The 23,427-nt window shown below is 36.7% G+C and overlaps 1 protein-coding gene across 1 annotated transcript; it reads left to right on the plus strand.

The window, feature by feature from the left end:
* The first annotated feature begins 1,643 nt into the window (after window positions 1-1,643).
* On the plus strand, window positions 1,644-23,163 carry LOC134476765 (gastrula zinc finger protein XlCGF26.1-like). The gene is made up of 4 exons (XM_063252432.1): window positions 1,644-1,786; window positions 17,723-17,849; window positions 18,042-18,102; window positions 20,043-23,163. Exons 1-4 carry the CDS (start codon window positions 1,715-1,717, stop codon window positions 21,595-21,597), a joined length of 1,815 nt encoding a protein of 604 aa, XP_063108502.1. The 5' UTR covers window positions 1,644-1,714; the 3' UTR covers window positions 21,598-23,163.
* Window positions 23,164-23,427: the final 264 nt, after the last annotated feature.

Raw genomic sequence — 23,427 nt, forward strand, 5'->3', positions numbered from 1 at the left:
ACCATTTCCTACATGCAAATTCCTACTTCAGCTTCATTAGGTTTTCTTTTATACTTTCTATATTTTAGATCTTAAATATATAGATTGGCTAAAAGCAATCTTGCACATAAAGTTAAGTCAAGAATTAGGCAACAGGTTAATACAAAAATGTAATGATTCTAGAGTAAAATATATACATACTTGACACAAATGTTTCTACTTACAGTCCATTGTATTTAGGGGTTATACACTGAGAACAATTAGAATCAGGACATGGAGTTTATAATATTTTTATAATGGTCACAGGGAGATAACACAGGAAAATGCAGGAAACCTATCCACAACACCAAAGACATAGAATATTTATTCAAGGGCCTAAATCTCACAGTAATGTCCTACACAAGTCCAGATATAAACCCAGAACTCAGGACAATGCCTCTGATGAGTCCAACTGGAGGTCCAGTGCCCACAAGAAAGACTCACCCCAGTCTCTTTTATGGATCTATGCCAAGAAAACCCAAGGGTCAGCGGTGGAAGCCAGGATGTCCATGCCAGTAGAATGAAGGAGATGTGCTGGTGGGATGAGGGTTCTGCACTGGAGCCAAGAAGTCACACTCACAAAAAAGCCCAGGTCTGTCTTGAAAGGCACAAAAGCCATCCTCAGTGACAAGGAGGCCCTGAGCTCCTCCAAACAAGCACAGTTGGGTATGTGCTAGGAAGCAGCATGATGATTTAATCCTGGAGTCCAAGCATCACATGTCTTCCCCTCTGGAGCCAGGAAGCAATGCTGGGTGTGAGGACCAAAGCTTCTCCAGGAGAACCAACAGTTCAAACAGCAACTCATAGGAGAACCCACTATACCTCAATGCAATAACGCCCTAATGCTTCAGCACCGCTTCTCCTCCACTTATTTATCCTGCAACTTTCCTCAGGTGGGGCATCTTCAATCAATGTCATGCTGATGTAATCCATCTGGTGTTAAGTTGACCACCAGTTCTTAATCCATAACACAATCTAAAGTGTTTTTTTTTTTTTTATCCCACACTCAATACCAGGAAGTGATTTAGTGGATCAAGTGCGGTACTCTTTTTCAGCAGTAATAGTGAAGCTTATGCTTGGCAAGGATTATCTTCAAAACTTAGTTATGATTTATGACACTGAATAGAGTGTAAAGCTTTTCTGAAGCAGTTGGACTGTTTGATTTTCCTTATCTTTACTTTTTCGCAGAAATCTCTTACTGTTAATGTGTAGTTTCTTCATTCATGCTGTAATGGACTTCTCTTGGTAGATGGCCTAAAAATTAGTTTAATGCAAATGAGCAGACTGAGAGAGACCCTGTGAACTTCTGGGCAATAAAGCTTATGGCCTTATTCCTGACAGCAGACCATACCTGTGCAAAGTTGTCCCAGCCTGAGCTTGACAAATAAACTTTTCTGTCCTCAAGGGATTGGTTCTTCCACAGGACATTCACCTGGTAATATTTGGGACCTAGCTTCAGGAGAGGGCACTAAAACTTTAAGGAAACCAAGGACAGCACTGAAAAGCCAAGAGTAAACTATGAATCCTGGCAGGTGAGGGTGACATCATAGAAGAGAGATGGGCCCAGGAGCCAATTATTGATAAAGGTGGGTGAAGGTAGGAGGGCCAATCAGGTGAGCCAGGGGAGGAGGGTCTTCCCATCCCTCTTGTGAAGTGCTCACTTGGAGTTCAGTGCTGAGTGCCTGGAGCTGAGCTCATGTCAAGTTTCTGTGACTTCTTCTTACTGAAGACTGGAAAGGATCCTTGGAAATCCTCAAGCATAACAATGGTAACTTGATGGTATTGCAGCTGGGAATGGGATGGAATTTTGGCCAGTCTGGATGGTATTGGGCAGAACCCCTGTATACCCAGAGTGTCTTTTGCACAGCCTCAGGCACAGCTGTGTTTAAGGAGTGCAGTTCTTTGGAGGCAAACATGTATTCAGGCCTCAAAATGAGAAAACACTATCATTTGAATTCCTTATGTGAGACTTCTACTTGAAGTGATGTTATGGCATGAACAGAACTCATAAACTCATGGCACTGTGTGTTATGAGTTATGGAACCAAAATAAAAATGAGAAAGCTGCTTGACTTTGGGAATGTTTCGTTCATGGATAGATAGCCATGAGGGTACACCTGGCTCTATGGATTTAAAATAGATCTCCATATTTGTTTCCTTTCTTTTTTCTTTTACATTTTATTATTATTGTTTGGATACAGAGTGTATCTCTGTAGTCTGGCCAGACCATGAGATCCAGGATATCCTCTTTCATCTGTCTCCAGTGTGAGGATATTACAGTCCAGAGTCACTGCACCCAGAAAAAGAAATACTTTGAGCTGAGGTTGTCCAACCGTTTTGTTCAGCCTGTGGGGTCTATAGGAAACAGGTTTTAGAGATAAACTGGATGTTTGTGTTTACATTTCTGTTACCTAAAGAGTTTAGTAATTAGTGCCTGCAAGTCACTCTAGTAGACTAGAATCTGCAATTTATTGTGAAGTTCAAAGTCCTAGTTCATGGTCTGTTCTGATTTTAATTCTTATCCCAGCCACTACTTTTGCAACTTTACCTCAGGCCATTTCCTTAGGGAGTGCTTTATTTATAAGCTAAGTAGATAAATACTTTTTTACAATTGAATTACTGAAGCAATGGTTTTCTTAAAGTTTAGAATGTTGTGAGGTATTTGGGGATGGTGATGAATTAGTTTCTGAGTGGAAATTTCTTGCTGAGAACAACTTCTTGTAGGTGCTGTGTGCTAATCCCACACTGAGAAAAACAGCAAACTGGTGTCTACAGGGATGTAGAGATCTGATAAAATGAGAGTGGAAATGGAAGTAGGTTTCAAAACTGCAAAAATTTGTTACATTTGGGTTGTGTTTTAATTTGACCTGAAATTTGAAGCAGCGAGTGGGCCGTGGTGGCACATGGCTTAATCCTAGCACTCAGAAGGCTGATACAGGAGGATCCTTGCAAGTTTAAGACAAGCTTGGGGCATGAAGTGAGTTCCAGGACATTGCATCCTGAATTACATCATGAGTCCTTGTCTCGAAAAGGAATTTGAACGATGAAATGGACTGTTTTACTGAAGTAGAGGTATCTTCACATGGTCAGGATATTCATGAGTATTAAAGAATTAAGGACAAAAGTTTTAATAATATGTGCCAACATGATGGAAAGGACATGAGAGAGCAGGGGCATGAGGAGGGAGGCCCAATCAGCAGGCAGCATAGTAAAGGACTTCTGAGGTGAGCTTGACCTACTGTGACAGCACTGGAGGATTGTCTGCGTGGTAGGTCTGAGAGTAGGAAAAAGCTCACAGGCCTATAGAAAGGAGGGAAACTTAGTCATGGATAAAAACTTTTTCTATGTGTACTGATCAGCTCTCCTAGTCATGTATGAGGTAAGATAGGTACTTAGAATCCTAGTATTGAAGGTTTTGAAATATGTTGGGCATCACAACTAAAATAACATGGGAAGGAGTTTCTTTTGGACACCAAAAATTTTAAGATACATTTATTGTTTCTTCTTGTCCAATGACTGCCCTTAGAAATCTGGCCCTTATTGACATCCTGCAAATTTTGAAAAAAGATTTAATTAATAAAAGTTTTTTGGCATTTAGAGATGAGGTCTTACTACTTTGCACATGGTCACAAGAAGAGGTGTGTCTTTGCCAGCACTTTGACTGCTGAGTTTGATATATGGGAATGAAATTGTCTACCCTCTATATGTCCAGCATAAATTCATATTCTTTTAAATTTAAGAATGAATTTTAGGTACAACCAAAGTTAAGAGAAGAACTATTTATTGAGTGAAAGAATGCTTCTGTTATAGAGACAGAAGGGGTCCCATGTGGATTGCCAAAGACTCTGCATTTTCTAGGAATTTTTATAATGTAAAACAATGAGATGAGGCAAGTCTAAAGACAGATCAATAACTCACAAGACAGGCAGGCATGAGGTGGGAAAGAGCTATGGTCAAACAATCAGTTTCCCTCCTCAGGTAAAATTGACTATATCAGAGACAAATGGGGAATTGAATCACATAGCAAGCTAGCATTATTTATGGATCAGTCACTTTTTCTGTAGTTGATTAGAATGGCAACTCCTGTCTTCTCAAGGTGATCCATCCCTAACCCCTAAGAATTATACTTAAGGGTGTGATTGTATTTCTTTGTCATCTATCTTGAGATCTGGTCCACAGCATGTGGTGTGTGTGTCTCTTTCAAAGTCACTAGATATCTCGTCCTCTGTGGGGGCCCTTCCAGAGCCTAGCCATTTCTGATGGATGTAATATTTCTAACTAGCTCAACTGCCAGTGAGGGGATGACATAAATATTCTACTTCAATGGTGATGGATATGCCTCTGCTTTGCTGGAGGGAATTTGGTCTGCTTCTTTAGTTCACACTTAATGCTCAGAGCCTCATACATCATCCATTGTAATGCTATGGACTCAGGCATGCAGTGCCATGCCTGGATCTGTGTTTTTTTTTTCATGTCACCCAATTTCACCAAGAATTCACTGGTGGGGTAAAATAAACAACACTGAGTCATGGTGATGCACAAATTTAATTCCAGTGACCTCAGAAAGTTAGGAGTGCTTAAAAATTGAGGCCACCCTGGATTACTGAAATTTTTCAATATGAGATGCATATTGAAAGTTTATGCCCATCTCAAATTATCTTTTCTAAAGTCCATGGGGCCCTTGGATAATGCAGAGAAAATGTTTGAGTGTAAACTTATATTGAATATTTAAGTTGACACATAGTTTATACTAGCGATACATCGCTCAATGTGAAGTTTATATGCTCATGTTGGAGGATAAAGAGATGAGTCTCTGGTCTCTGAAAAAGGACACCATGGGTGAACAAACAGTGATTCACAGTGTGCTGCATTCAGTGAGCTACATGTCATTTAGTGTTGTATTATGAATTTCTCTTTCTGTTACATCTGAAATACATATCAAAGCATTCGTATTCAGGATGTTGAAAAAAAATCTAATGCTTAATGATAGTGTTTGCAATAACAGATTTGTTTTTTGTGCATATTCAATTCATTTTGTTGTCCCTTAGTTTTAGTTTGATCAAGTCATTTTAATTATGAAACTCAAATATCTCTTTTGCGTTATTCCTTCCAGTCTTCAAATTGTCTCCTGTAGAACAGGAGCCTCACTTACCCAGATAATTTTGTGAGTCTTTTCTTTCTGAAGAAAGGATTCCAGTGGTTATAGGGCTTTACTGAAAAAATGTTTCTTTATCTCCTGCAAAGATTTAAGAGAATCAGAAAATAATTACTATGTATGAAGAATATCTGTGAAGGGTGGTGTGTGTCATGATAGTATGAATGTCCCAGTCCATTTTAATGTTCTGCACTTCTTTGTGAATTACTGATTTATAGCACATGGCAAATGACTCCCTTTTCTGTGCTTGACAACAACCAATATGACCTGGTTTGAATAATAAGGGAAAACAAGTCTCTTACTTTTTTGTGCATGGGTATAGGTATTTCATTGCCTTATGATATTGGCTTCAGGTTGCTCATTCTCTCAGAATCAATCTTCAACCTTCCAGTGGAGATTCTTCAGGAGTGAGAGAGAGCCTGAGAGCCAAGTTCATGCACCACATGTAATCTTGTGGGTCATGTTTCCTTGCAACATGAAGCCACACGCTTACATGTCTTTCCTAATAACCTCAATGCCTTCAAACACTCAGAATGTGACAGTAGAATTCTAGGCATCAGACATGCAAAGTTGAGTATTTACTTTGAAAAAATTAGTAAGTCACAAGAGATTAGCATTCATCTCTTGGCATGGAAAGGTCTATTACAGAAAATTTACATGCTGAATCCTTATCTTCTTACAGGGCCTGAAGTGAGGGTGGGCACTGCACACAGCCTTCTTTCTGCTCTCCAGCTAGGTTTAGCTTTCATAAGTCTTGAATACATTGTAGTGACACTGTTGGATATTTTAACCAAGTCATAGGAAATGCCAGGGACATCTAACTATGATAAATACAATGAGAGTTTAATATGAGGCCTCAAGCAGACAAATAGTATCCTCCACATTGAGTTTCATTGTAATGATGTTGAATTCCAGAATCAATGAACACACCCTCAGAATTCTAAGTCCTTCTAGGATGTTTAAAAAATCACATGAGAATTTTTTTTTTAAGTTTAACATCAATAAATTTTAAAATACATATTACTATGGCTATGATGAAAATAATTACTAGGAGCCTTCGAGGCATGTGTAAACTACAGTCTTACATCTAGAATCATACAATAAATGAATAAACTGTTGAATACATTAGGTTCTATACCTTATAGTGAGAAAAGTTCGATGTTATGATAGGGATTTAAATAATAGAGGGTGAAATAATTCAATAAAGGACAACTTGCAAAGGGGCTGCTTCTTAAAAACACAAATTAATCTCTGAAGTAGGGCATTCACATGTACATGCAATTTGTTTAAAACTGGGAATCAAACTCACAATGCCACATTGCCAGGTAAGCAATGTGCTGCTCAGCTATATCCCTGATCTTGTACAAGAATTTTTTCTCTGTGTGCAGAGAAAGAAGCACCATTTGCTCCTGTAATTATTATACTTCATTGATAGTGACTGTATATTGTTGAAAAGGACACGCTAAATGATGCACCTTGTGCTCTTTATATGTTTCATATGTGGTATTCATATTTTTAAAATTATGTCAGTATGAATTGCATGTGGTATAATGCTCGTAATTTCAATCAATTGGTCTTTTTTTCTCTTTTTTATTTATGGAGAAAAAAAAACAGAAAAATGGTACAAGTAATACAAAATTTAAAAATAAACAGTAAGAAATCACTAGTTAATAGATTACATATTCTCTTCTTAAATAGTTGTTCAAGTTATAAAATTGAAGCATATAAAGTGGACTTTCAAACAGTGAGAGTGCAAACAGTTTTGTTCAGTGATCCAAAAAACCTCAGTAATATGGTTATCTATCTTATACACTTAAACATATATGCAGTCATAACCCTTAGAGCACTTTCTTTACTTTTCTTTGACACATTTTGGGTATTATTACTCCCACAGTTCTTATTACTTTTTCTGAAGAGAATAAAACCAAATGCAATATATCAGAACAGAGTCAGTCAAATCAAAAGGATGGAAATAATAGGTAATGTAAAAACAAAATACAAGGTGATCAACAATGGTTAGCATACTGTCTCTTGCTATTTTAAGAAGAATTGCCAGTTACAATAAAATTGAACAAAACAGAAAAGAATAAAACCAAAGCATTGGGGACATTACAGGACTTTAAAAGAAGATAATAGTCAACTGGAATGGGCGTCATAATGAAGCTTATTGTCTTCACAGTTTTGCCTATACTTTCGAAACTGGTACTATCAAGCAAAGCGGAATACAGAAAAATAAGTCAAAACAAGATGGTGATTGCAATACAGGATTTCAAATCAAGTTAATAGGAAATCAATGTAGGTTACTATAATGTATCCTGCTTTTTTATTTATTTTTCCCTTAATTAAAAGGAAAAAAGTAAATAATTTTTTTAAAAAAGGGGATTGAGATAAAGGAGAGCATAACAACAGAAACAGCACAGGTCAAAACATAAACATTTAAGCAAAATAGTGTTTCACCACAAGATATGCTGACACAAAAATAGTTACCGTAGTGTCTCTTTCCTTGAAATCTTTGAGTATAACTTCGTATACTGTATCACCAAACATATCAAGACACTATAAATCCATTCAAGAGAATGACATTATTACCAGATATTTAGAACCAATTAACATAAAAAGAATAATGGTTTCTGTATAATCTCCTTGTCTACAAAAGTTTTTACTTATATTATCATATATAATAAAATGCAATAAGATACAACCTTTAAAGACCAATGGAGACAGAAGAATACAAGTTTAATGGGACTTCAAAACAAGATGATACTAAATCAACACTAGCTATGATGATGTCTTGTTTTCTGCAAAATAGCTGTTCCTACCATCCGATCTTCTCTGCCTCATTTTTGTTGAGCTCTTTTTCTGTCGTTTGTTGTCAGCTTGTCTTCTTCATTTCGCTTTCTGCTCCATTAATTGTTGCCTCTCAGCCAATATTTCTGAAATCTGGGTATTTTCCTTTTTTAGAATATCCTCCAATATTCTCTGTAAAGTTGAATTGATGGTTGCAAATTGCCCTAGTTCCTCTTTATCCTGGAAGCACCTTATTTTTCCATCACCTTCTAGTGACAGTTGTTCAGGATATATCAATCTTGGCTGCAGGTTATTATCTTTCAAAGCTTGAATTATTTCCCCCCATACTCTTCATGATTTGATGGTTTGTTCACAGAAGTCTGCTGTAATTCTGAAGGGTGTTCCCTTGTAAGTGATCTGTTTCTTGTCTCTGACGGCTTTTAATATTCTGTTCTTATATTGGATTTCTGGAATTTTGATTATTATATGCCTGGGTGTAGCTCTGTTTGGGTTCTAGTTGGCTGGGTTCCTGCATGCCACATACATCTGAGTATCTTTACCATTTGCTAATTTAGGGAAATTCTCTTGGATTATTTCTGTGAATAGCTTTTGTAGTCCATTTGTTTGTGTCCCTATTTCTTCTTTTATGTTCTTAATTCTTAAGTTATAGATCCTCTTATCATCTTCTAGCCTTTGTATTGTTGCTGTTTGGAATTTGTTATTTTTAAGAAGTCTTTCATTTCATGCTCCCATATTACAAATCTGTACTTCAGGTCAAATAATCTATCCTTAGTTTCTTTCAAGCTGCTATGCCAGTTTTTGATAGAGTTTTTTGTTTCCTGGTAATCTCTTTGAACCTACTTCACGTATTCTGTTTTCTCTATTTTCTCTATCAAACAATTCTCCCCTTTTATTCTGTTCTTCCATTCCACCATCTGTTCTTCCATTTTTTTCTTGGGTGATGTTTAGCATTTCCCTAACTATTTTACTTATATCTTGCTTCAGGTTATTAATAACTTCATTCCTTAACTCGTCTATAAGGCTCCAGAGATAGCGCGTTGTGTCTATTGGTGCCATGTCTGATATTGCATGTTTCTCAGGACTGGGTGCAGAGGACCCTTTCTTGTCGCTCCCTCTTCCCATATTTTTTGTTCCTTTTATACAAGCAAATATAGGCTGCCCAGTTTCTTTCTTTGTTGGTTATAGTTGGGCTTGTGATTAAACTCAGTGGCATAAGCACCTGCCTTGTAAGCAGGTGATCATGAGTTTGATCCCAGGTACCCATAAAAAATTTTTTGTTTGAATTACGCCAGCTAGATGTTCCTGCCCACTGCAGTGTACTAGGGAGATAGAGACCTGGGGAGCCTATGCTGGGCCCTCCCCTCCAGGTCAACCTACTGAAGGCTTGACTTCTAAGGTGCACCTCCCAGTACTGGGACCTGGTTTGGGCTAGCCTACCAGGTCTTAGTCAGCAGTGTCACACAGACCAGGCACTCCCCACCAGTCTCGCTTGAGAGGGGAATATGTGACTGAAGTCACTGCAACAACCTGTTCTGGTTAGTCTGCCTGGTCCCAGTATGTCCTTTGCTGAAGCCTCCTCCTCTATGGAAGGGTCCCCGTTCCTCTCACTCCCTGCAGGTCAATGCCGGGCCCCCAGCCAGTCCTGCTCTCAACTCCATTCATCGCTTCCCACTCTCAGAGCTTTTGTGGCTCTCTCCTTGCTGTGAACTTGGAACACAGCAGCAGCTTCAGGAAATTCAAATCACAGTTTCCAGTGGTGCGGGGTCCAGCTTCCATGCTGAGACCTTATCTGTTCCTGTTATATCACCGGAATTGTGTTTCCAGTTGGTTTCTGTTAGTTTAGTTTGTTCCTGGGTTGGCAAAGTGTATCTTCCCTTGATTAGGATTTCTTGCCCGGCACCATTCCTGGATTTTAAGTGCGGTTTCTCAGAGAGCCTCTGAAGCTGCTGCTCTCTATCCACCATGTTCTCCTGGAAGTCCAACATTTTTTCTTGGTGAGTACATTCAAGTTTCTTCTGGCCAGGGATTTACCTCAGCAGCATAAGTGCCTTCCTGGCAAGCACAAGGTTGTGAGTTCAATCCAGTTTTTGGAGGTTTCAGTCCACACTCAGTTGGCTCCAAGGAAAGCGCGCATGGCTGGGCTGCGGTTCATGGTGGCTGCAAACCAAATCAGTTGTTGATACCTGATACATATTTACATGGCACGTATCTCTATTCCAATGAAGAGATATTGTCTGTGGTATATTATCCTATAAATTCTATTAAATTTTTGTTGAAACTTTAATTTTTTCACCATGTAGACTCTTATTTGAAAGTGAATATATGTGGGTGCATTCCAACTTACTCTGCTAATTTTTTCATCTTGTGTCTTGTCTGTGTCCACTGACATCAATGTCTGATTTTTTCGCCAGATATTTATGTATTTAGTTACATTAATTACTAAGTAATGCCTCTAATATTTTTAAGAGTTTCTTCTCTATTGTTCCTTGGAATCTGCTCAAATATAGAGCAATGAAATATCCTATTTCCTGTGGGGTGATTAACATTTTTATTTTGCAGCAATTTTCTCTAGTTCTCTCTGGAAACTTAGCTTCCTGAGGCTCAGGGATGGGCCTGTTATGTGCTCTGCCCTAGTCTCAGATTTCCAAAAGACTGCCATGCAGAGTGATGCCATGCACTCAGCTCACAGCTGCTCTGTTGAGCTTCCCTCTGCACTGTGTTCTCTAATGTTCTACAATGGAAGTCTATGTTCTTTTTACTGTTTTTGATGTGTTTTGAGACATCAATTTTGAGGAACTGAAATAATTCTAAATGTGCATTTATTGACATGGATTGTGAAATCCTTAATTATTTAAGCTTTTTATTTAAACGTTATTTAAAATTTGTGTTTTGATCTCTCATTCTAAGGATATTCTTCATTTTTTCTGCTTTTCATTTATAATTTTATTCCAGTATTGTGTAAGAGCCTGCTTTGCATGACTTCCACTCCACTGACTATGTTACATTCTGTATTGCTGTGTTGAACCTGGTTTACACGTGTGAATACTTATTGCCTTGCTGTGAGAATATTGTGGTATGTTTTTCTGTGATAAACCATTCAATAGAACCCATCTGATATATTGCTTTGAATTGTTATCTTGTTGAATTTATGTGTGACCTTACAGATTGCTCTGTCTTCTTGAGCTGTCAGTCACTGATGAAGATGTTTTGAACTCTTAAATATAGACTTGTAAATGATTGATTTTTCTCTTTCAATTCTGTTTCTGTTTATGCAGTTGATTGCTCTTTATATGGTACATGTAATAAGGAATGATATTTGTTTCTAAATAACTGCTGATTGTACATGTGGAATATAATCAAGCTAATGTAGTGTCAGTATGTTTTGTTGAATCAATGGCACTGAGGTATGTCTTTTTGCAAAGCTTACTATTTAACCTATCATATCAGTGTGCACATAATAAACACTGCACTCCGGATCATGAGAGTATTTTTGGATTACCTAGTTGTCTAGCTATTCATCAGCTCTGACACCTGTTCTCTCAGTCCCTTTTAATCTGACCTGTTCTCCTGATAATTTCTCCTCTCCCAATAGGTTGACCTGTTCCCTTTTGGTGAACTTCAAATTTCACAATTGTTAGTGCTGAATTTGTTACACTGATATTTGTAACTGTAGTTTGTTTATCACTATCTAATATGTAAACTGTCCAATCATTTCATATCTCAAGACAGATAAACAGAAACAAATCAATTAGTACCTGTATTGCAATTTATTGTTTTAATCATTTAAAGAAAATCTTGTTCTCAAAGATTTTGTGTATAGATTTAATGAGAACGGTGAAAGAGTCACAGGTGTATTCAGAAAGTTTCACCACTGTGTCTTAAGCAAGAAATGAAGGTAACCATGTGAAAAATACCTTCACATTAGAAAGTATTATTGCATGATTGATGACAATTCTTTGGAAATATTCCAAAGTGTACAATGTGTTCTTTTATGGGAATGATTCTTTTAACTTATTCCCTTTAAGTTTTTAGAAACTACAATACAAATTGCATGACAATTCTTTGGAAATATTCCAAAGCGTACATTGTGTTCTTTTATGGAGATGATTCTTTTAGCTTATTCCCTTTAAGATTTAGAAACTACAATTTAATTCACATAGAAATATATTGTGAGATTTTGTGGTATTTCTCAATTCAGTCATTTCTCACTGTCATTCACAAGGGCTGATATGTGAATCAAGGCCATAGTACATTCTCATTTATTCTCTTTTTTTTTATTTAAAGAAAAGGAAACAAAAAAATACATGGAGATAACAAAAAAGGTTAGAAATAATACAAAATTACAGAAAAACAAACGGTAAGAAATTGCTGGTTGATAAGTTACATATTGTCATCTTAGAAATAGCTGCTCAGGTTACAGAATTAAAGTATTTAGAATGACATTCAAAAAGTGACACTACAAACTTCTCAATGATCGAACAAAAGCTCAGTAATATGGTTATCAGTCCTACACATTTGTTTTACATCTCAAAGGGTAAGATTAAACATATCAAAACAGAACAAAACAGTTAAAAAAACAATTTAAAGAAATACAGATTTCAAAGCAAGTCCACTGGAGATCTTCGCTATCTAACTGTCTCCAGTTTCTTACAAATCGTTGTCCCCATCTTCACCCACTTTATATACTTACTGCATATTATAGAACTAATCAAATCATTACAGGATGATGAAGGCTTTTTACGTCTTCAAGATCTAACCTTAGGGAAGACAATAATAACCACCATCGTATCTCTCATTCTCATTGTGATAGTTGTCCCCATCTCTACATATGCTGAAATTGAACTCAAGAAATCAGTCCAATGTCATTCTAATCAATGAACAATAGTATTGCTAGAATTTGTATCATAATGCTACAAGATTAGCCTTGGGTTTCTTAGCGTCTCTTCCTCAGAGTATCTGTTCATTACATCTTGCATTATATAATCTGTTCCCATAAATAATTAAAAAAATTCATGTGTGAATTTCTACATATGTATCTATCCTCTCTGTATTATAGGGAAAACCAAGTTGTACCAAGAAAGCAAAACAATTTCCTAGAAAAAACATGCAATGGATAAGACATATAAGACCACAATATAAATGATCTTCCGTAGTTGCTATGTTTTCTCTTGTTATTTTCAATAGAATTGTCCACAACATCGGCTTATTATAGTTAAACGTAGTATTACCTATTTTTTAAAAACTTAACTTTGAAAGCATTGTAGGATTTGAGGGCTGCTAATAGTTAATACCAGTATGGATATCCTTTACATCTTGTCCTCTTCAGAGTAGTTGCCTCTACTTTTAGGGTTGATACTAACAAGCATACCAAATTCAAATAAAATCAGCCAAGGCAAACCCATGGTCTTATGAATTGGATTCAATTAAGATCAGTCATAGTAAGATAATGTAAGTAATACAGGATTTCAGTTTAAGTTAATAGGAAAGTAAGGATAGTTACCATAATATAACCTGCTATTTTTAGGTCAAGATGTCTGTGCCCTCAAATCTGACATGAGTGGACAGACCAGAACAAATTAAATTCAAACTAAATATGGCAATAAGACTACTGTGTCTTTTAAATCCTTACACACCATTAACAATGACCTCTGCCTTTTTTAATGAGTTTCAGAGCTGTCTGTACTAAAGACTATAGCTTACCGTCTCTTACTTATATCTGCTACTCCACTTTTCTGCTATAATTTGTCCACTTTATTCCCTCATTCCACTGTCTGCCCCATTCATTGAGGCCACTCTGCTGCTGTTGCTGGAATTCTGGTATCCCTTCCTCTCTTTCTCTGTAATGTCCTTCAGCACTCTCTGTAGGGTTGGATTGGTGGCAACAAATTTCCAAAGTTCCTCCTTATCTTGGAAGCATCTTATTTCTCCATTAATTTTGAGAGAGAGTTTTGATGGGCATATGAGCTTTCATTGCATATTATTTTCTTTCAGGACTTGGAATATTTCTCCCCAGTCCCTTCTTGACTTAAGAGTTTGTGTTGATAAGTCTGCTATTATTTTGATAATTTTCCCATTGTAGGTAATCTGCATCTTGTCTCTGGCTGCTTTTAATATTCTGTTCTTTTGGTGGATTTCTGGAATCTTGATTATTATATGTCTAGGCATAGATCTGTTTTGGTTGTAGGTAGCTGGTGTTTTGTATGCCTCTTTTATCTGCATATCATTTCTTTTTGCTATACATGGGAATTTTTGCTTTAATATATCTGTGAATATTCTTTGTATTTCATTTTTGGTTGCTCCTGCTTCCTCATTCACATTCTTTATTCTTAAGTTATGTATCTTTTTGTCATCTTCTAGTTTTTGAATTGTTTCTTTCTGGCTCCTTGTTATTTTTAAGAGGCTTTTTCTTTCACGATCATATGCCATAAATCTCTCTTCAAGTTTCTGAAGGCTGCCTTTAGTTTCTGTCAAGGCATTTTGCCAGTGTTCAATGGTGTTTTTAGTTTCAAGGTAATCTCTTTGGATCTGTTTCATGTATTCTAAGATGTTTAAATTCTTATTCAGAAGTTTCTCTTTCTTTGCTGATTTCCTCAGTTCTTCCATCTGTGTTCTCTTAGGGGGGGTTGTCATTTCTTTAATTAATCTCTTTATATCTTGCCTCACTTGGATCAGGAGTACAGCTTTAAATTCATCTATGAGGTCATGAAGGTATTTTTTAATTCCGGCTGATGCTGTGTCAAGTATTGGATGGTTACTGTGCTTGTTCTCTTCAGTGTTTACTTCTCCTGGGCTTATTTTCTAATGTTGGGCAACTGGAGATTTTTAAAATTTTTATCTCTTGTCATGTTTCTGGTTTCTTTCAGACTGGAGTGTTCTTGGGCTCCCTGGCCCTCTCTGTATTCCTTAGAGCCTTTCAGAAGCATGCTGGCTTGAGATTTTGCTGTCCTCCCCAATTTGCTGTTATCTGGGGTAGACTGGGATGCAGGGGCAGTACAGGCTAGGCTCCAGCCTCTGTGCCAGTCAATCCGTAAATTAGGCTGTACTTTCTGGATGTCACTGAGTTGTAACTATTTTGTTTCTGCTTATTGGGACCCAAGCAGAGGCTTGGTTTAGCACCAGTAGCTCCCGCCAGTTTTCCCTGTACCAGAAGCAGCTGACTAATGTCACTATGGCACGGGTTTTTGCCCAAATCCCAGCTGTTCTCTTCCAGACCTCTCTGTGACAGGAGCGCCAGGAGAGCAAGTCTGCCCAAAACCAAGATGTCTACCACTAGTTCTCTGTATGATGCTGAAGCCAGCATGGCATCATGCTCTGCCCAATTTCAATATGTCTTTCACCAGACCTCCCTACAGGGGACTCAGTGATGTCTCTGCTCTGTAGGTTCTGCCCAACTATAAGATGTCTTCTGCCAGACTCTCTGTGTTAATGATGTCCACGTGGTGGCGGGCACTGCCCAGTTCCAAGATGTTCTCTGGCCAACCCCAGCATCCGCGGGGTCCCCAGTACTCACCAGGGTTCAGTGCAGGTCCTCCTCCCGGGTCCACCGCACACCACACTGCCCACCCTCCCCGCGCTTCCAGCACAGCGAGGAACCATCAGAAAACTGCACAGCATTCGGCTTCGGAGCTCCAGGACCTTTTACAATCTCCTCTGGTGCAGCGGGGCTATCCTGGCTGCTTCTCAGGGTCCCAGGTCTCAGTTTCCAGCAGTGACCAAAAGCCAACACAGCTTTTCCTCTTGAGTCCATGGGTCAGTTCGCTGATTTAAAGGCGCGGTATTTGCAGCCTCCCGTTATTAGCCTTCACAGCCTCAGCACGACTTTAAATCCTCCAGCTGTGCTGTCTTGGTTAATAAGAATCGTTACCCATTTGTCTGGCCCTCTCCATGTTGTCATATTCTAGCTTCTAATATGATTTCTCTGGAAAGACTTTCTGCCCGATCCCCTAGAAAGCCACCATTTTCTCAGCCCCCATCATTTATTCTCTTGTCAGAGTTTCTGAGTCTGTAATTTCACTTGAAAAGAATCACGTATATTTCAAGGAATCATAGAACAAAATATTTTGTATACATTAGAAAGAATTCACTTGATTGTAGATTTTCATAAACTCCATAGAAAAGGAGTTTGTGGAATTTAAGAATAAATCTAAATATTTTTTCTTCCACACTTCAATATTGTTTGGTTATTTTCACAAATGTGAGTTAGACTTTCTTTTCTATTCATTATTTCTGCTGGGCCACGTAAATTTTGTTTACTTTTAGATTTGTAATCATTGATCATAACTCTATGTAAAATCTTTGTATTGTGTTCCCAATAAATGTTTTCTTGTTTAATTCCAATTTTCATAGATTTCAAATTCTTCTAATTTTCATGGCTGCTTGATTTTCTTCAGAAGAGTTTTGCACTGAGTGTTTTTCAGTATAAATTGCACAGTAATTCATGTTTCTCTTTCCCATTTCAATAATTCACCAATGCACATAGGCAACGGTAGTGTGCAGGCCAGATTTCTAGGGACATACCTGTTTCTTTCTGGATGTAAATGAAACATATTGTGCTCTCTTGCCTAGAAGCACAATGACAGCTGAATTGTGACATAATATTCTACTTCCATGTGGATGAATTGAAGGTTGTTTTCCTTTTCTGAGATCCCTTTGTCCACTGATATGAATGTTGAATGTCAAATGTTTTCCTGTTTATTATGCAAAATGTTTCCTTGCACACAAATATTCAATGTTTGTAGGGCTTTTTTTCCCTAACTTACATCTACAGTTGTTGGAACTAATCAAAGGTGCACTTGAATTCTCTTTTTGGTACTGGAAAGTATACTCAGGCCCTTGCAAATATCACACAGGTGCTTTTACCATTGAGATATATCATGGGTGCAAAGTTGTGATTTGTCAATGACTATGAATAAATTTTAATTTTCATTTGGTACAGGAGTTTGATGAATGGCCTCACTTTGTAGTCTGAACTGTCCTTATTACGTAGCCCAGGCTGGACACTCTATGCATGGCAAACATGAAATTTCTGGTAACTCTCTTACATCATGATTTCAAGTTCTGAGAGTACAAGCATATACTACTCCACTGTACTGAACTCTTCCATCAGTATTTAATGATCAGTTACTTTTCTATTTCTCAATTATCACTCCATTTCAAGCATTTCATATATGTTTTTCTCCACATTATCTTCCTTTGCACCCTAGTGGAATTTCCAGTGTATAAGTACAAGAAGATAGTTTAGTATCCCTGAGCTATAGATTTATAACTATATTTTCCCTTATTTCCTTGTCTATAGAATGGTCAAATAAAACTTTTCTGTCATTAAATTTTAATCATTCAGAAATATCTTTTCATATTCAACTAAATATTTATCTATAAATCTAGATTCAAGACCATAATGCTATTGATAAGAAAGACAAACTCAATGTTATGAATAACCAATATTTTGCGAATGGTGGTTTGCATGCTCACTCTTTGAGCTCTGCTTTAAAGTAAGTGAAAAACTGCACTATTGGTGGCCCTGCAGGATAAGCCATGCTACAGTTCTGTGATTGCTTTGGCAGTGTGTCATAGTCTAGCATCAGTGTTACTGGGTGACTATATTTGAATGTACTTGAGTTTTGATGACCATGACATGCAGTTAGTACTTGAAGGAATGAATTTCAGGTAGACTACTTATGACAGAAACTGAGATATATCAGGTCATGTGTGACTGAACTTCAGGACCCTTGTCATTATTTAGGAGACAGTGACCTTTGAGGATGTAGCTGTGAAGTTCACCCCAGAAGAGTGGGACTTGCTGACTCCATCCCAAAAGAAGCTCTACAGAAGAGTGATGTGGGAAACATATATGAATATTACTGCAACAAGTAAGGATGACATCTTTGTTTATACTAACAGCATTAATTATTGCTCATTGATACAGTTTAATATATTTGATAAAAATAACATTTGCTTGAGTATCTCGTCTGATTATACTATACTATGAGTGTAAATCAAATCAGTGATATTTTAATGCACAGTTATAGTAATTGTATTTTATTACTATGTCCATATTACAGGAAGAATATGGAATAATCAGCAAATTAAGGAAGAGGACAAAAATTGCTCAAGTAGTATAAGGTGACTGAAACACATAAGAGAAAAGGGACATTACTTAATTGTCAGTGTGTGAGCATAAACATTACAACAAAGGAATTGAAGAAATGAAATCATGTTATAGTTTATTTAACCTCAGAAAAATACCAAGAGATATACTTGATTTTATTTTGTATTATCTGGGAATCCATAGAAACATATTGAAATATAAGAATCAGAGGTAATTCTAATGCTATGTAGTAAATAACACTATCTAATGTATCAGTTTAAAAATTGCCTTCATGATCAACATCATATAAATGTATGATAATAAATTAAATATTGTATTCTAATATGTAGGAAATGAACAAATTGTGAAAGTTGATAACAACCCATCTTCAAAATACCATTTATGTATACATGTGAATACTGAGACTTTCATGATCTAGAATTATTTTCACATAGCATCAGCATTCAAAATGAAAATGAATTCTACTGTTACAATAAGTACTCTGAAAATATCCTATAGAATATTGAGCTGTTCATGTTTAAAATTCCTCATACATTGTTGATGGACACATAAAATACAAACATGGTAATAAATATTCAGTGGTCTGAAAATTAAAACAACATATTTCATATTGGTTCACATGTACATCCACAATGATATCCTTTTTTAAATCTTTTGAGCCATGATTTTATACTGTAGTTCAGGTTGATTTTGAACTTACTGTGAAGCCCATAATGGCCTGAACCTCAGGGAAATCCTCCTGCCTCTACCTCCTGACTGTTGAGTGGGTCGTACTGTGTCATTATGTGTAATGATTCTCTCAGTATATTGTCAAATACATTAAAATCATCAAATGTTAGTGATGCATGAGAGTGTGTTGTTTGTTAAAGCACATGAAAGGGCATTTACAATATCCAATACAAGAATCAACTCACAGTAGCTAAGCATTGAGAAGAGCCCAGATGCCCATCACTGGATGCCAAGGTAAAGAAAATTTGGGTCAGCTCAACATTGTGGTGCATTCCTGCAATCCCCAAGCAGCTGGGGAAGCTGAATCTGCAGGATGATAACTTGAAGTTCAGCATGGACAAGTTGATGGTCAATAAAAATCTTTCTCAACAAAACAAATAATAGATCAGCAAATGTAGTTCATACTATGACCTGTGTTTAACTCCATGTTGTAAAAAAAAAGCTATAAAGGGAACCATGATACCATTTCCCAAGAAACAAGAAGTATTGGACCTTAAGTAAAGTAATTCAGACATAGAAATGGAAATATCACAGGTTTCTCTCTCTCCCTTCTCTCTCTCTCTCTCTCTCTCTCTCTCTCTCTCTCTCTCTCTCTCTCTCTCTCTCTCTCTCTGTTTGGTACAGAGAAATGAACTCATAATCTTATGCTTGCCCGGCTGGTGCTTATGCTGCTGGGCTAAATCACTGGCCACAACTCAGGTTTTTTCTTAAATGAGAAATTCAAACCTTATTTGAGAAGTGAAAGTAAAGAGAGAGAATATATTACCAGAAATCCTTATGTTCTGTAGATGAGAAAGATGATCAGGCTAAATAGACAAAGGGGAGATTAAGACATGAAGAGCTAAAAAAAATGATCAATGTTTGCTATTCATTTGTACCAGTCTCCTAAAATGATATTAAGTATTAGAATCACATAACAATTTAAATTGTCTAAATGGATCAGGGATTTTATCTCAGAGGCATAAGTGCCTGCCTTGTAAGCAGGCAGTTGTGAGTTCAATCCCTGGTACCAAAAAAAAAAAAAAAAAAAAAAAAAAAAAAAAAAAAAAAACAGTAAAAATTTTTACAATGAATAGTATTTTGAAAGAAGTCCTGTGGGGCAGTGAGTCAGTTAACCAATCAGAATTACTTAGCAGGAATAAAACTAAATTTGTCATCATAGAAATTGTTGCTAATGTGGAGCCTTTTCCATTGTGATTGATATATTTTTTGTATTTCTTCACAGATGTGATGAAGCCAATTATTTGAGAATTGAAGAGCAGCCATATAAATGTAATGAAGATGTAGAGACCTGCAGTGATTTCCAGTCCTTTCGGAAGCATGAAATGAGGAAGACTGTAGAGAGACCTTGTGAATATGGGCAATATGAGGAGGAGAGATCTGATATTAGTGAACAAACACTCGCTGGGCAGAAAATTTTTGCAGGTAACAAAAGTGTCAAAGCCCACACAACACCTAACAGTGTTCAAACCCCCAAGACAAACCACGATTCAGGAAACTCGTATGTACAAAAACACTATGAGAATAATTCTAATTCTTCATCCAATATTGAAAAACCTGTTAGAAAATATGGTATAGAGAAAGATCATATAACTGAAAAATGTGCAAAAGCATTATCTCACAGTAATATCTTTAAAAAACATAAGAAACTTCACACTGGAAAGCAACCATATGAATGCAAGCAATGTGGGATAGCATTCAATAAACTCAGTGGCTGTCAAAGTAATAAAAACATTCACACTGGGGAGAAATCCTTTGCATGCAACAAATGTGGGAAAGCATTCAGTACAGCCTCTGCTTGTGAAGTACATGATAGAATTCACACTGGGGAGAAACCCTTTGTATGCAAGCAATGTGGGAAATCTTTCAGTCCAAATCGTGACCTTATTACACATGAAATTATTCACACTGGGGAGAAACGCTTTGCATGCAACAAATGTGGGAAAGCATTCAATCAAAAGTCTATCCTTATTAGACATGAAAGAATTCACACAGGGGATAAACCTTATGTATGCAACAAATGTGGGAAAGCATTCAATCAAAAGTCTATCCTTATTAGACATGAAAGAATTCACACAGGGGATAAACCTTATGTATGCAACAAATGTAGGAAAGCATTCAATCAAAAGTCTATCCTTATTAGACATGAAAGAGTTCACACAGGGGATAAACCTTATGTGTGCAACAAATGTGGGAAAGCATTCAATCACGCATCTGCTTGTAAAGCACATGATAGAATTCACACTGGGGAAAAACCCTTTGTATGTAAGCCGTGTGGGAAATCTTTCAGTCAAAAGTCTAACCTTATTAAACATGAAAGAATTCACACAGGGGATAAACCTTATGTATGCAACAAATGTGGGAAAGCATTCAGTACATCCTCTACTTGTAAAGTACATGACAGAATTCACTCTGGGGAGACACCCTTTGTATGTAAGCAATGTGGTAAATCTTTCAGTCGAAATAGTGACCTTATTAAACATGAAAGAATTCACACAGGGGATAAACCCTATGTATGCAACAAATGTGGGAAAGCATTCAATACATCCTCTGCTTATAAAGTACATGACAGAATTCACTCTGGGGAGAAACCCTTTGTATGTAAGCCATGTGGGAAATCTTTCAATCAAAAGTCTAACCTTATTAGACATGGAAGAATTCACACAGGTGATAAACCCTATGTATGCAACAAATGTGGGAAAGCATTCAGTACATCCTCTGCTTGTAAATCACATGATAGAACTCACATTGGGGAGAAACCCTTTGTATGTGAGCAATGAGGGAAATCTTTCTGTCAAAGCAGTCACCTTATTATTCATGAAAGAACTCACACTGGATAGAACATCTATGGTACAACCAATATGCCAAAATAGACAGTATGCAGAAGTGCTAAAAATAAACCCTTTCCATTGAAGTAAGCAATTTGTGATGTATTTTAGCTATAATAGTAGCTTTCTTGTATAGAAGATAATTCACTCTATAAAAATTCCCTATCTATATGAGAAATGAGTAAATGGATTTGTTTATACATTCTCACTATACAAAACCAAATATCCCACACTGGGAAAAAAATCCCATGAACATAAGGAATATAGGAAGACTTTCCATACCATTGAGATTGCCACTACGTTTAAGAACTCCCTCGGTGTAGTAATTCTATGCATTTGAACAATGGTAGATCGTATGTAGCACACAAAAATGCCATAGGGAAATTTTGCACACAAGGAAGATATCCTATATATGTAGGCAGTATGGCAAAGATTTGCTGCAGTGTTTCCCTTTGGCAAACATAAGATTCCTCTCACATTGGGGAGTAACTGTATGTAAGAAAGATTTGGTAGACGTTCAGCTGACAGCTGCTAACCTTCTGAGTGATGTCATACTATGTCCCGAGGTTATGTATGCAATGTGGGAAAGCACTCAGTATACATGGCTGTTGTCAAAAGTGTGAAAGTAATCCTAGTTAAGGGAAATCATACATATGTAAGGGACTATTCTGAAAATAATTTCAAAATTAGTCATGTAGAGGAGATCTGCCAAAATATTATAAAATAATTTCTGTCAATATATATTCATACATTTTTGAAGACAACCTGAAACAGAATCATCCTAAAATATTTTTGTCTTGTTTTACAAATTACACATAAATATTTTATCTGTCTGTAGTCTTAATAAAGATGTTGCACTTTTTAATGAAAATTTAAGTATGCTATATCATTTTTTCCAAGTTTTGAACCGCACCTGTCTTGTTTTGATGGATGACATCAAATTATCTCATGACAATTTTTCCCATCAGAATCTGTAACTCATATCAGTTTACCAAGAAGTGTATATACATTCATATTCAAATTATGCTTGTATTCATGGCCTGTATCCATGTAGCCATCCTAATGTTAAGATATACCATCACAAATGCAAAGGCAGACACATTCACTGTCAGAAACAAGAATGAAATTAAATTAGGGAGAAATCTTATCATGCAAGACATTTAGAAACATGTTCAGTATACAAACATGTTATAAAAAACATGATAGAACTCTCAGTAGGGAGAACGCCTATATAGGTGCATAATGTGGAAAATCTTTCAATCAATATTGTAATGTTGTCCATAAAATAATTCACATGGGAGAAAACTTATATAAGTCGTAACTTAAAATCTCAGCTGATAATCCACATTTTCTAGACCTAGAAGATCCCACATAGAGAAAAAACTTCAGTATGTAAGCTGTGTGGGAAATCTACCAGCCAAGCCCATAGCTTGTAAATGCATTAAAGATTTCACAATGGGAAGAAACCCTATGTAGGTAAGCAACTTGGGAAAACATTCAGTTCGTTTTGTACTTGATGAACACATGAAAGAAACCACAATGGGGAGAATCTGTATGCATGTAAGCAATGCAGCAAATTTGTCCACCACCAGTGATTATAATGACATGAAAGAGTTCATATAAGGAAGTAACCCTATGCATTCCAACAATGGAGAACAGCATTCAGTGCAAAATAAGGCCATCAAATAATGAAAAAATGCAAACAGGGAAACATTTCATGTAAGTAGTTAATGAGAGAAGGATTTCTTGCAAATTTTTGCATTGTATAAATGCTAAATTTCT

The sequence above is a fragment of the Cavia porcellus genome, unplaced genomic scaffold (assembly GCF_034190915.1).
Source record: "Cavia porcellus strain 051 isolate PalLab524CR breed Dunkin Hartley unplaced genomic scaffold, mCavPor4.1 scaffold_7, whole genome shotgun sequence".
Taxonomy (NCBI): domain Eukaryota; kingdom Metazoa; phylum Chordata; class Mammalia; order Rodentia; family Caviidae; genus Cavia; species Cavia porcellus.